The sequence below is a fragment of the Heptranchias perlo genome, chromosome 9 (assembly GCF_035084215.1).
Source record: "Heptranchias perlo isolate sHepPer1 chromosome 9, sHepPer1.hap1, whole genome shotgun sequence".
Lineage (NCBI taxonomy): Eukaryota > Metazoa > Chordata > Chondrichthyes > Hexanchiformes > Hexanchidae > Heptranchias > Heptranchias perlo.
This window is the reverse complement of record NC_090333.1, coordinates 21259089-21274226: the sequence shown is the minus strand read 5'-3', so window position 1 is coordinate 21274226 and position 15138 is coordinate 21259089. Positions and strand designations below refer to the sequence as shown.

Here is a 15138-nt window from a genome sequence, read left to right as displayed (position 1 = left end):
TATGTGGAGTAAAGTCAAAGAACTTGTACTTCACCAACAGTACAGCAGCACATAATGAAACCAAATCTAACAGCAGCAAGAAAAAATAATCCAAAGACAGACCATCTCAGTGATCATAATTATTAAACCTGGTAAAGGTTCGGTGTGGTCCAGTTAAGAGTCTTTTAGTGGGACCCTCTAATTCTCCTTGTTGTATGACTTATTGTGCCTATAGTGCAAGGATCATAATAAACTTAAATTTTTAAAATTTACTTCAACTACAATTTTTCAAAGAGCTGGCAGCGGCAAGATAGGCCGAATGGCCTCCTTCTGTGCTGTGAGATTCTATGATTTCTAATAATGAAAAAATTAAGAGTAACATCACGTTGGCTAGATTGTTATAGACCTTTATTTACTATTTCTCCACATTATAAACCACATTCTCACTCAACATCTAAGTTTCTCTAAAATACATTCAACAGAATTCAATACTGTACATTAAGGTAAATCATTATAATACCTTCAAATTGAGTCATGCATATTACTAATCTGGAAATTGTTTAAACTCAAACCTAGCATTTGCACATCTGTATTTAATTTTACTTGGAAGAAAACAAGTAAATAAATTACATATACTACCAGTTTCACGATTCTACTTTAATAAAAAATTTGCATTTATTGGTCACCCAACAAAATATCAAATCAGACATGGTAAATTTAGATTTAGTATTTTGGAAAAGGCCATTTGCTTTATTTTAACAAGCATTTACAAATACCATACTTAAATTTAAGAGATCGAAGGTACTTTGTTCGAAAATAATTTTAATTTTTAATTTTTTTTTAAAAATGGTCTATTTTTCAGCAGTTAGCAATAAAAAATATGAAACAATTCTCTGCGATTCAAAAGGACAGTAAATTTTCGGTGCTTATTTGGTCCAGTATGTCAGTTCAGTACATTTTGTTCCAGTTCACTACGTTCCATAACACTCCTAGAAATTACAGACCAAAATAGTTTAACTGAGAGCTTGGTCAAAGAAATGCTGTATGTGGATGCATATTAAGCCCAAATTTCCATGTTGCACTACATGGAAACATTCTTCAAAAGCCAAAATAATACCAAATTTCTTTTGCCAATGGCTTAGTTATGGAGAATTATGTACTTTTATCCTCAAATAATGCATTTTATTACCCTCAAAAAGGCACGTGCTTTCATGGAAAAGAGCAAAATTAGGGATAATATACAACACAATTTCCTTCAAGAACTCCGGATATCAAGTTTGTAAAAGTAACATTTGCATAAAAGAATGTGTAATAGTTTTTTTTTTAAAAGTATACATTAGATAGATTACACAATATGGAAAAGCATTGTTGCAATATTTTTCAACGTGGTATATGATATTACCAGTCTTCAAAAATAATTTTGGCGTGGAGGTGCTGCAGGGCAATCCAACATGATGGTCTAGATAGCATTTTTAAAACGTTAAAGCTCTTTGACAGGTTACAATAGTCAAGTCACGGGGCAAAAAAGAACATGGCCCTCCCGATTTTAGGCGGGGAGGGGGGCAGCTAGTGCGGCGCGGGGGCTGGAAGAATGACAAGCTTGCACAACCGTGCCAGGGAGAGGCCCGGGCCTCATCACCACATTCTAAATCAGACTCCCAGGAGTTAAAATAATGGTCAGCGAGAGCGGGAAGATGAGCACTCTGCCCCTATTTTAATCATTTGCACCTCATTCTTGCTGGGCATAGGGGAAGCGGGTTAAAATCAGGCTATAGTTCTTGGATAAAAGACAGTGAGCTGCATTACTAATTAACCTGATGAGAACACTGCCATCAAAAGAAATTAGGGGGGGGGGGGGGGGTGAAATTAGTCTTTGGTGTTAGCGCAAAATGGAAATGAAGTCAGTGGAAAAGAAAATGAGGTGGGGTGTAAAACGGGCTGCCGATTAGTTACTGCCTGTTTTGCGCTACTGCTGGGAGACCAATTTCACCCCAATTATGTTTTCATTTCAAAAAAAGTTAGAGAAAAATAAGATTAATATAACAAAAGTAACAAAGAACCTAACTTAAAGCAATGCAAAATTGTCCAGTCCTGTGGTACAATTTATTGGCATGTTAGTGCACTGACATGACAGCACATTGCTGGCACCCAAAATCTCCAATAGAATTCCCTAACTAGGGAAAGTGTGGGAGAGAAAAAAAGTCATGAAAATGTTTAGTATGATTGTAATTCTACTAAGACATGATTTATTTAAGGCAGTTAAGTTCATTTAAGAAAACATTCTTCCATTTTATGGTAAATGATTATCTCAAAAACATTCATCTGCATTGATAGCTGATTTTATCAAAGGCATTAATTGAGCATGACCTGAGGTTTAAATTTGATAATTCCACTGATCTGCTTATTCTTTGGATTGTAGAATGTTCAAGTCATCAAAAATAATTTTAAAAATGTAAATAGGGTAAATAATGTTGTTCCATCAAAGGGTTAAAAAGATTAATCAGAATCCAGTATTTGTCCTTAAATACACACAGCACTTCTGGTCAGAAAAAGTAATACTTGTATGGAGCAGCCCAACCAAATTCTAGATATGTTTCTATACGCTGTCTTTAACATTCTTGTCTGTGTTGATCTCAGTCTGTTGAGAGGCCAGGAAAGACTCCCATGTAGCTAGACACTAAAACACAAAACATTTTTAAAAATACATAAATAAATACAGAATTGATAACTCTATATAAAAAAAAATGCTAGTAACCTGAAACAAAAATAGAAAATGCTGGAAACGACTCTTCAGGTCAGTTAGGATCCATTAGCGTTTCAATTGTGAATCCTGCGCCATAACTGGCAAAGGGACTACACCTGAAATGTTAACTGATCCATTCTCTCTACAGATGCTGACTGACCTGCTGAGTGTTTTTATTATTAGCTATATGTTTATCTTACAAAAATAATCTGGTATCAGAACCATACTGTAAAAAGCAAACAAATTCAAAATTAGGAAAAATGCGATTACACTAAACCAGTTTTATCCACACACACACTAGTTGATCTCCCAGGGGAAGTCAAGATCGTGTAGTCTTTAGGTCAAGCGGGATTAGAGGGTGAGCTATGCAGACATAATTCAGTCCCATTTTCAAATCATACATTCTGCCTTTATTTTTATATTTCCATTATTATAAATTATGTCCACATTTATGGATGCATTTAAAGGGGAAGCTAGATAAGAGGGAGAAAGGAATAGAAGGAAATGTTGATAGGGTGAGATGAAGTAAGGTGGAAGGAGGCTCGTGTGGAGCATAAACACCGGCATAGACCTGTTGGGTCGAATGGCCTGTTTCTGTGCTGTAAAATTCTATATAATTCTATGCAATAATAGAAACTGCCACAGTAAAGTGGTCATACTGTAATGGCACTACGCCACCTCCACTTGAACTTCCTTACTAAACTTCTCTGCCCCTTTAACAACCTCTTAAATCCATCCCTTTGACCAACCTTTTGGTCACTCCTCCCAACCTCACACTTCCTGGCTCAATCCTTATGCCAAGTTCTAAAGTGCCGTGGGAGGTTTCTTTGTTAAAGACATACACAAATGCAAGTTGCTATTACATGGTTTATATAGCAGTTAATGATGAAGAACCACAGCAAACAATAAAAAGTTTATCTATGCACAGTGAAATGAAAAACGTTCCTCTTTACTATGAACTTAGTTCCTCCTCCACAACCCTTATGATAGGACAAATTATTGAACATATATCTGTTTCAGAATTTTTATACTCAAGATCTAAATTATTCAGTAACAAACAGTAAATTGACAGCCATTTTCACTTGTATATAAAGGCTGAATGAAAGAAGAATAATTTACCTATTCCCAACCAAGCTTCAAACAATTGCCTTTTCAGTATTAGTCATCGAAACTACTATGCCGATCTGGGCAATTTAGTGCTAAAGATTTCTCTAATAACGTGACACTTAAAGTCCCAAACTTACAACATTTCCATTTTTCTCTGAAAACTATTTACCATCACACTTTTGTCAATTATATACAATTTGTACTTAAATTTTAAGATCAGCATATTGTTCTTTACACATCAGCAAGATTAGGGTTAATATTCTTTTGTAACAAATGTCAGATCCACTTACTTTGCTGATACCTTGAATTCCAAACAGTTTGAACTGTAACATATTTACTGCCATCAAAAACATCGTAACAATTAACCATTGTTACATCTATCACAAGAATCTTTCTGGTTTTAATTTTTAAATCTTATTTTACTGCATATTTTGTATATTCTTGCACGACATCATTGGACATCTAAGGGCAACTCAATGCATTTAAAAATACTCACCTCCAAATCTAATATAGTGAGTGGCCTGCAGCTAATGACATTTACTAAAGTTTGATCACTTCAATAATTAACTTTTTAAGATGGATTTTGCAATATTGGCTTTGTTGAAAAAAAAATGGAATGCTTTGAATGTACTGGGCACAGCAGATTCCTCCAGATCTTCTGAAGTCGATCCTAATTAAGCATTCAAAGTGAGCTCCCAAACCGAATTAGGCCTCCTGCTCGGAACTCAGTCAATGAGGAGCGAAGGAAGGGAGGAGAGGGCAGAATATCTGGTGCATCTATAACTCTAAGAAACTAGCAGCCAATTAAAGGCAAGCTGTTTTTTTGAAGGAGGAACATTAAAACAGAAGATCGTAATTGTTCATAATATAATAATGGAACAGCAGCAGCCATGATTACTCCACTTCATGAACGCAGTTTGCCAGCCTGAGAAAATCCGCCAAGGTAAGGCTACCCAACATTTCCTATACCAAGCAGATGGGCAAAGTATGCACATCACAGAGCATTTCCTCTTAATCCGTTATACTTCGACTGGTTGCATGCAAAGAACTCAGACCAACTTTACAGCCCTTTCATAATTTCATGTGCATGCTTATACTGTAGTAGAACAAACTTTCTAGTTACAATTTAAAATTGGAACTGATATTAAACTTAAAGGCGAGCCCAGAAAGCAATTTTCTAAAAAAAAACTAGGTGCATGATATTTGTTTCAATTACTTGCACATGTGCTGAAATGCAGGGTGGACACTAAGGTGTCATTGTACATGTTCTCCAAACTTCTAGTATCTCAACACTTCTCCTATTTGCAGGAGAGGGCTCCACATAACAGGAGGGCACAACCCTAAATGAGAGGAGGGCCCTGCAATGTTAATCCTTTAGGTTGCTTAAAAAAGGCCATTCGAAACCATGGGGATTGAGAACATATAGATCTTACTAGATTGATTCCTGGAATGAGAGGGATGTCCTATGAGGAGAGATTGAGTAGATTGGGCCTATGCTCTCTGGAGTTCAGAAGAATGAGAGGTGATCTCGTTGAAACATATAAGATTCTGAGAGGGCTTGATAGGGTAGATGCTGAGAGGATATTTCCCCTGGCTGGAGAGTCTAGAACTAGGGGACATAGTTTCAGGAAAAGGGGTCGGAGATTTAGGACTGAGATGAGGAGGTATTTTTTCCACTCAGAGGGTGGTGAATCTTTGGAATTCTCTACCCCAGAGGGCTGTGGATGTTCAGTCGTTGAGTATATTCAAGACTGCGATCGATAGATTTTTGGACAGGAAGGGAATCAAGGGATATGGGGATCGGGCGGGAAAGAGGAGTTGAGGTCAAAGGTCAGCCATGATCTTATTGAATAGCGGAGCAGGCTCAAGGGGCCGTATGGCCTACTCCTGCTCCTATTTCTTATGTTCTTATGAGTGGGAGAGGGTGAAACCATGATGAGGTTACTTTCTCTCAGGATGCCACATCTGCAGCAATCAAAACTGGCATGGGGGGGGGGGGGGGAAAGAGGGGAAGGGAAGAACTACTCATCCAGCTCTGCATGCATCTAAACATCATTTCAAGACAACCCAACATAACAGGCGGTGCAAGTTCCAGCCCTATATTGTGACCTTGAAACAATGCACTGCTAAAGCTATAAACAAGAACACAAGAACAATGGGAAAATAACTAAAAATAGTATTAAGAAAGCAGGGGAACAGTCTAACACCAATAATTGCAGAACGAAAGAAATTGTGATCCTATTTGCACGAGTTGTTACTTTTTACCACACTTACAGAAGAATGATAACAGTACTGTTGGCATTCATTTCTTTTAATTGGTTTGTTTGCTCATTTATATCCCCACTGCATTTATCCTCCCCCAGTCAGAATGGTAACTCAGTCGACTTCTGCAGAGCAGGGTTAATCCTACCTACCTCTTTTCTCACACACAGAGAGGAAGCTCTGCTATCAGGCAACTGAGATGATATTATTAACCCATACTACATAGTGAGTTTTATCAAGCAATCCAATTTTGAAAATAAACATACACACTCACTCACACCATATTAAAGAATACTAAAGATTACTAGTTATTGAAGAAAGGAACAAAAAACTGCAAGGCAGTTATCAATTTAATTGATCTAATCTGTAAATATTTTGTAAGCAAGACTGCAGAGAGTAGGTTTATGACAAAAGTAATAATCAGCTAATGCTGTACAATTACCATCTTATATTAAGGAGTACGTATCTGAAAAGTCAGTAACTGTAAGCTTCCCACACATGTTAAACTTCTGGTAAAATTAGCTTGTATTCAAAGTGGATTCAAACCATCACGATGGTTTTAGAGAATATTTTGAGAAATAAGTGTGTGTATATATATAATATATATATATATATATATATATATAAAAAGATAGATATTTACATTTTATAATAAAGGGAACAAAGTGTTAATTCACTTTATGCATTTGTTGCAACAGTGGATAAAGAGTCTTTAAATTATCTAAGAGATATACAAGGCCATTGCTATACTAATTGGTCAATTTAATATTTTCACACTTCCAGTAAATGAAAAAATTCTCTCTGGACCTCCTAAATCAGTTTCTCTCACTGTGAAGCTCTCCTTCAATTTATGAAGTATTCCTTTCTCCTCTTCATCATTACCAATAAACAAGAGTATGGTGTTGAGCTACTTCCCCCTCTTCCCCCAGCAGCCTTATCTCCATGTGAAGAGGGTCCTTAGCATTATCATCAGTCTTTCTATCAAGAGCCAGTGTCAACCAGTTCGAGTTGAATTAAGATACCATGGCTCCGATTATAGAATGGAGGCGGGATGGCAGCTTGGGGGGGGTGGGGGGTGAATGGGTGCACAGGTAACCCGACTAATAAAATATGTCGGTTTTGCACGCGATCACAAGTGAATTGGTGCCACTTAATGTGGCTTCCGGGTTTGCCGTCCGAAAGCTGCGCAGTGGGCAGACTGCGCACCCGCATCAAAGGCTGTCAGCTGGAGGAGGTCTATTTAAAGGGCCATTGCTCCAAAGGCTTTTGCTGGAGCAAAGACCCAGAAATCACAATGGAGCAGATCAGGGGCAAGGCTGCTCCAAGGTTCAGTAATGCCTCACTGCAGCAGCTACTGGATGGGGTGAGGAGGAGGGAAGTCTTTCACCCTGCAGACAGTAGGAAGTGCCCTGACTCTGCCACCAAGGCCTGGCAGACGAGGTCACCAGCAGCAGCAACATCTCCCGCACCTGGATCCAGTGCAGGAAGCGGTTCAATGACTTAACTAGGTCAGCAAAAGTGAGTACACTTATAGATTCTCCTACATTCAATGTTCCACATCACCGCCCACCACCCCCCCACAACTCATTCGGCACTGCCAAGACTACTCTATCACATCATTCCTCACACCCACTTAAGGCTCATCCTTAACTTACCTGCACTTCCTCACCTCCCCATTAGTCATCCCACCACTACAACTCACCCCAATCCTCATCCAATGTGATGGCTCTATCTCATACTCACCCTCTGATGCACCTCTTTTACGGTCAGCCTCACCCAAAGCAATGCATTCGTCAGTTGGTAACTTCACCATCACTCACACGTCTGTTCTTTGTCCCCTTCTAGGGGAAGAGTGTGCAAAATGCATGCAAGAGGGCGAGGGCGAGGACTGGGGGGGGGGGGGGGGGGGGGGGCACAAGTAGTGGTCCTCACACACGTGGAGCAGGAGGCGCTGGAGATCAGCTGCACCCTTGAGTGCCTGTCCGTCAAGGACGGCGAGACTAGCACCCCACAAACGTCTGGTGACACAACTTTAACATTCATCTCACACAATGTGAATTGACGTTAACAGTGCTTGCCATGTTCAACACCTCAGTATGCTCATCGCAACATGACACATCTGTGGTGATGTTTAACATTGCCTTCTGTTCTCTTACAGGCCCTTCAAGAACTGCAGTGATGGCAGAGGGCGATTCCTCAGAGGACCTGCTGGCATCTGAGGGTGCACCGTCACATCGGAGCAAGCCATCCACCAGCGCAGATACTCACACCTCAGTGGGTCCTAGTAGTGAGCTGGTTGGGTTGGCACCTGGTGAGTCACCACACACAAGTGAACAGGAGCAGACACTGGTGGCAGGGGCAGCTGTAGAGAGTCCGCATCGGTGGGAGCACTCCTATGCAGGCTCTGCTCAGATGGACGCAGAAGCTGAACCCTGGGGGCCATCCTTTACAAGAAGAATGATCAAGGGACAGCAGCACATTTGCGAGGTACTGGAACAGGTGCCACGCGCGCACTCCACAACAGTGCAGAGGATGGAGGAGTCCAACTCCTGCATGAGTGGAATGGTGTCACAGAGACATGAGCAAGTGTCTGAGATAGTGCCGCAGGTAAGTGTGGGAATGTCTGCGATGGAGAGAAGGCTAGCCTCCGTTGAGCTTCAAGCACGGCTCACAAATGAGTCCATTCAGGCCCTAACAACGGTCGTTCGGACTCAGGGTTAACAATATTCTGCCGTCTTAAACAGGCGGGCAGATACTTTACAACTGGGCTTCCAATGCCTCATACATGTACTCCAAATTGTTCTCCAGCAGGGTGGTAGGAGTGATGTGGGCCTGGTCCAGGAGAGGGATGATGGCGAAAGGGGACATGGAAGTGGGGACGCCACTCAAAGTGCTCCCACGTCTACCCGTTGCCCCCCTCTCAACCAGTACCCGCAATGCTGCCTCCTCTCCAGGTGGCCAAGTCTGCCCCTGCACAGGTGCAGGTGGAGCAGTTTTTGGAGGGGCCCTCGTGCGCTCCAAAACCCAGAGGGCGTAGGCCCAAAGCATCTAAGCAGTCAGGGCATGAACATGATCAACCTGCCACTACCACTGCAGCAGCCACAGGGGATGCACCGCGTAGAAGCGGTAGGAAGAGGAATCCTAAGGATTTGTGAGCACGAAGGGTATGCACAAGGGTGTCTGACAGATGGTCATGTTTATCGTTTATATTTGGTTTTAGTTAAAGTCACATTAAATGTTATCATTCTCACCACTACTGCCACGTCTTGCCCATTCTTGACTGGTTTTGTGATAGGGCCCTTTCATGAGCTTCACCATGAACGGCGACACTTGATGCTACCCATTGGGTCACTTTACAGTGGGTGTATGTGTAGTTGCAGGACTGTTTGGTGCAGGGAGGGGTTGAGGGGTGGGGGGCGCTGGTGTTGGCGCTGCTCTTTCCAGAGGCTGAGGACTAGACTCTTCACACTTTCTGGTGTTAGGAGAACCGTTCACATTATCAGTGACTCCCTGGCCGCACGAGCAGCCAGGTTAGCTGCTGCTCTGCCCATGGGTTCCTCCTCCTCAATGTGGATGGCACATGTGGATGGGGCCTCCTCAAGCCGCACCCCTCCCTGTTGTGCCATGTTGTGCAGGACACAACACACTACTATAATGCATCCCACTGTGTCTGGTGTGTATTGAAGCGCTCCCCCAGAACGATCAAGGCACCTAAATCGCATCTTGAGCAGCCCTATAGCACGCTCAATTGTAGACCTGGTGGCAATGTGGCTGTCGTTATATCGACTCTGTTGCTCGGTGATGGGGTTTCTCAGAGGTGTCATGAGCCATGTGCGCAGGGGGTATCCCTTGTCCCCGAGGAGCCAGCCCTTAAGGGTGTTCAGTGCATGGAAGAAGGGCAGGATGTTGGACTCCCTCAGAATGAAGGAATCATGGCAGCTGCCAGGGAATCTCGCGCACATATGAAGGAATCTTTTGCGGTGGTCACAAACGAGCTGAGCGTTGATGGAGTGATACCCCTTTCTGTTGATGAACAGTCCTGGATCGTGTGGAGGTGCTCATATTGCTATTTGGGTGCAATCGATTACACCCTGCACCCGTGGGAAGCCAGCCACAGAATGGAATCCCACTGCCCACTCCGACTGGCTGAGGTCATCCATGGGGAAATTGATGTACTGCGAGGTTCTGCAAAACAGGCTGTCGGGGATCTGCCTTATGCACTTGTGTGCAGACGACAGAGCGACCCCGGTGATGTCACCGGTGGCACCCAGGAATGTTCCGGAGGTCAAGAAGTTGAGGGCAGTTGTGACTTTAAATGTGATGGGTAATGAGATGCCGCTCGGCCCAGCCGGGAGTAGCTCAGCATGAAGGAGGCTGCAGATGTCTGCGACCACCTGGTGACTCAATCTGAGCCTCCGTATGCACTGCTCCTCAGAGAGGTCCAGGAAGCTGAGGCTTGGTCTGTAGAACCTGTGGCAAGGGTAGTGTCTCCTGCGACGTCACTCTCTCTGTTGTTGCCCTCTGTGCTCTTGTGCAGGTGCCTATGGCGCAGCACCATGTTGTGGAGCTGCAAGGGGCGGAAGTACATGCCGTGCCTGGCGATGTTGCTCGTCCTCAAATGTAGTGGTGAATGCAGGTATGGCACCCCCCATCCTGATGGTGTCAGTTTGAGGGGGTCTGAAAAGTTGGTAAATATGTGTGAACAGAAGAATTCTGAGTGGAAACTAATAATTTTTAGTGAAAACACAAAGATCTCCCAGCCAAACGTTCGTCTGAAAGAACTGAGTGCCTTGCTGCAATAACCCATCTTTTATCCCCATCTGTCAAATAAGCATTTGAATGTCCAACTGGCTGCTGGTTGAAACACCTCTGGTAGAACACGGAGTGTTTCCCACAGCACGGGAAACAAGCTGAGGATGTTTGAGAATCGGACCCCTGCCTCAATGTGCACAAAATTAAGTACTTCAAGTATCTAAATAACTCTCTTAAGTATCATACCACCGGCTGTAATTGGGACTTCCACATTCGGGAGGTGCACGCACCCAGACGCGTTAGCAGGGAACCCGGAAGTCTGCGGGTTGGAGCCGGGTTCCAAGCCCGCTTGGGACTTCCCTGATTGCCAGAGCCCCCCCCGCCCCCACTACTTCATTCTAAAATTGGGGCCTATGTCACTGCAATCATGTTATCTTGGTTTTTGTCTGAAAAATCTTCACAAATATCACTTATGAAGTATGTCACTGCCAAAGGCTACAATAGAACACCTAGCTTTTTGATTTTTTTTTTGCCAATGCATTGGACCAGCAAATTTTCAGACCACAGCAGAAAGTATTAACAAGCACTCCAAAAGCAAACACATCAATAGATGAAGTAACAGATCTCGATTTTTTTCACTGCATACATTGTCATTTAGTATGTGGGGTATAACTACAAGAGCCCCCTGGATGACAAGGAGCATACAGGGTAAGATAAGGCATATAAGGGAAGCCTATGTCAGACACAGAGCTCAATACTGCAGAAAGCCTAGAGTATAGAACATGCAGGGGTGAAATTAAAAAGGAAATTAGGAAAGCAATGAGAGGGCATAAAAAAATACTGGCAAGTAAAATCAAGGGAAACACAAAAATGTTTTATAAATATAGCAAGAGGATAACTAAGGAAAGAATAGGGCCTATTAGAGGCCAAAAAGGTAGCCTGTGTGTGGAGGTGGAAGATGTGGGTATGGTTCTTAATGAATACTTTGCATCTGTCTTCACAAAGGAGGGGGACGATGCAGAGATTGTAGATAAGGAAGGTGTGTGAAATATTGGATGGTATAAGCATAGCGAGAGAGGAAGTATTAAGGGGTTTAACATCTTTGAAAGTAGATAAATCGCCAGGCCCGGATGAAATGTATCCCAGGCTGTTAAAAGAAACAAGGGAGGAAATAGTGGAGGCTCTGACCATCATTTTCCAATCCTCCCTGGCTATAGGTGTGGTGCCAGAGGATTGGAGGACTGCTAACGTTGTACCGTTATTTTAAAAGGGAGAAAAGGATAGCACTAGTAATTACAGGCCAGTCAGTCTAACCTCGGTGGTGGGCAAATTATTGGAATCAATTCTGAGGGACAGTATAAACTGTCATTTAGAAAGGCACGGATTATCAAGGACAGTCAACATGGATTTGTCAAGGGAAGATCGTGTCTGACTAACTTGATTGAATTTTTTGAGGAGGTAACAAGGAGAGTCAATGAGGGTAGTGTGTTTGATGTAGTCTACATGGATTTTAGCAAGGTCCCACATGGCAGGCTGGTCAAAAAGGTAAAAGCCCATGGGATCCAAGGGAAAGTGGCAAATTGGATCAAAAATTGACTCAGTGGCAGGAAGCAAAGGTTAATGGTCGACAGGTGTTTTTATGACTGGAAGACTGTTTCCAGTGGGGTTCTGCGGGGCTCAGTACTAAGTCCCTTGCTTTTTGTGGTATATATTAATGATTTGAACTTGAATGTAGGGGGCATGATTAAGATGTTTGCAGATAATACAAAAATTGGCAGTGTGGTTGATAACGAGAAAGAAAGCTGTTGACTGCAGGAAGATATCAATGGACTGGTCAGGTTGGCAGAAAAGTGGCAAATGGAATTCAATCCAGAGAAGTGTGAGGTAATGCATTTGGGGAGGACAAACAAGGCAAGGGAATACACAATAAATGGCAGGATACTGAGAAGTGTAGAGGAAGAAAGGGACCTTGGAATGAATGTCCACAGATCCCTGAAGGTAGCAGGACAGGTAGATAAGGTGGTTAAGGCAGCATACGGGGATACTTTCCTTTATTAGCCAAGGCATGGAATATAAGAGCAGGGAGGTTATGCTTGAACTGTATAAAACACTAGTTAGGCCACAAGCTTGAGTACTACGTACAGTTCTGGTCACCACATTACGGGAAGGATGCAATTGCTCTAGATGGGGTACAGAGGAGATTTACGAGGATGTTGCCAGGACTGGAGAATTTTAGCTATGAGGAAAGACTGGATAGGCTGGGGTTGTTTTCTTTGGAACAGAGGAGGTTGAGGGGTGATTTAATTGAGGTGTATAATCATATGAGGGGCCTAGATAAAGTTGACAGGAAGGACCTATTTCCCTTAGCAGAGAAGTCAATAACCAGGGGGGATAGATTTAAAGTAATTGGTGGAAGGATTAGAGGGGAGCTGAGGAAAAATGTTTTCACCCAGAGGGTGGTGGGGGTCTGGAACTCACTACCTGAAAAGGTGGTAGAGGCAGAAACCCTCATCACATTTAAAAAATACTTGGATATGCACTTGAAGTGACATAACCTACAAGGTTACAGACCAAGAGCTGGAAAATGGGATTAGGCTGGGTAGCTCTTTTTCGACCGGCACAGACACAATGGGCCGAATGGCCTCCTTCTGTGCCATAAATTTTTCTATGTTTCTAATTTCCATTTCACAATGAAATCAAATTGTGCCATTCATTATCTGAGCATTAATTACCAGCAAAATACAGTGTATATTTCGCATCCTTGGAATAAATGGCTAACTGTTTCTGGACAAAACCGCTGTTGGGAAGGCGAGAGAAGAAAAAAGTTCCAGTGCCAGCTGTTGGCAAACTAGATAAGGAACTAACCAATTTTCATTGAATACTTGTATTTAAAAGTTTGGGAGTAGATTTAACTGCAATAGAAAGAATTGGAAGTCAAATCTTATTTTTAATCCCCTTCCTTTAAAAAAAAGGTTGCAAGAAATGGATTTAGAAAAAAGTCTTGTACTGCAAAAAAAAAGTCACGCCTAAACAGTAATCTGCAATTCTATAAAGGGATATGGGATCCAGGCCGACACATGGAACGATCACGGACTGGTTGGGCCAAATGGCCTGTATTCATGTTGTAATTCTATGTAATATAAATTAATGCAGAAATAAAAATACAGATAAATAAATATACCAAGCGAACAAATTAATTTGCCAACCAAAAAGGGAGATACTCAGCTTTAAGAAACTTACTCCTACAGGTCAGGTCAGCCTCAAACAACACTTGTTTCAAATAGGCTACAGCACTGCCAATGAAGTAGCACTGAGCTAGCCACAAGATCCAGTGGGGGAATTATTTACAGAAAACTTGCAATCTTAATGAAGCTTGTGCTGCCAGCAACGCAGCCTCAAAATGGCACTTTTTCCTTTGGCCCAAAATGCAGTCCGCTGCGAATTAATGCGCTAACCTACACACAATTTAATGACCTGTACTCCAGGTCAGCAAGGAATGACTGAAGCTTTGTGAAATCAGCCCTCACGTGTTACATGAAGCATTAAAGAATTAAAACGTGGTACTTTATAATATAAACTGATATCCTGGCAGCTTATTTTGTACCACAGTAGTTCACAAAATAATTAGTGCTATCTCCTTGTCCCAGGAATTCAACATTTTTATTTAATACCAATTAAGATTTCTAGTCATTCCCTAATGAGATATCAACTGATCCCAAATTAGCTTGTGCAGGGACCAGCAGTTACGGTTGGAGAAAGAAACACACAGGAGGACAGAAGAACTGCACAATAACTGCACTCCCATAATTATCTGTATGCTCAGTGAAGATGACATCCTCTACAATTAACTGAAAAGCAGATCTTGAATGGATGTCAGGTAGGCAAATTCAAGTCTGCTGTATATCAAATCGATTAGATGCAGGCTTTTCTTTCCCTTTGCTATGATTCACAGCTGCAAGCACAATTATGCTTTTGATTTTACTTTAAAAAAATTACAATAATGCTTCTTTTGCTTGGTTAAAAAAATTCTGACTGCACAGAGCAGTATGGAATTATGAATACAGTTACAAGTCCACAACCTAATTTTAGGGTTCAGATGACACTAAAACCAAAACAGCAAAGTTTAGGTAACCAGAAACAAACAGAACCACAATATTGGGTTTAACCCTGGTATCTTATTTTTTTGTTTTACTACATATTTCTCTTGTCTCAAGTTTGACTCACAGCAGAGGACATTTTAATCTTATTTATTTATATAACACATATGATGAGCTTTTTCACTCTACCATATTACT

General features: G+C 42.0%; 1 protein-coding gene across 6 annotated transcripts in view; it reads right to left on the bottom strand.

The window, feature by feature from the left end:
* Positions 1–370: 370 nt before the first annotated feature.
* Positions 371–15138, bottom strand: part of snx7 (sorting nexin 7) — a 62629-nt gene continuing 47861 nt past the window's right edge. For all 6 annotated transcript variants that reach the window (XM_067989977.1, XM_067989973.1, XM_067989975.1 and 3 more), the window contains one exon: positions 371–2656. In XM_067989977.1, the coding sequence (XP_067846078.1) occupies positions 2576–2656 (81 nt within the window). In that variant the 3' untranslated portion in view covers positions 371–2575. The remainder of the gene's footprint in view (positions 2657–15138) is intronic.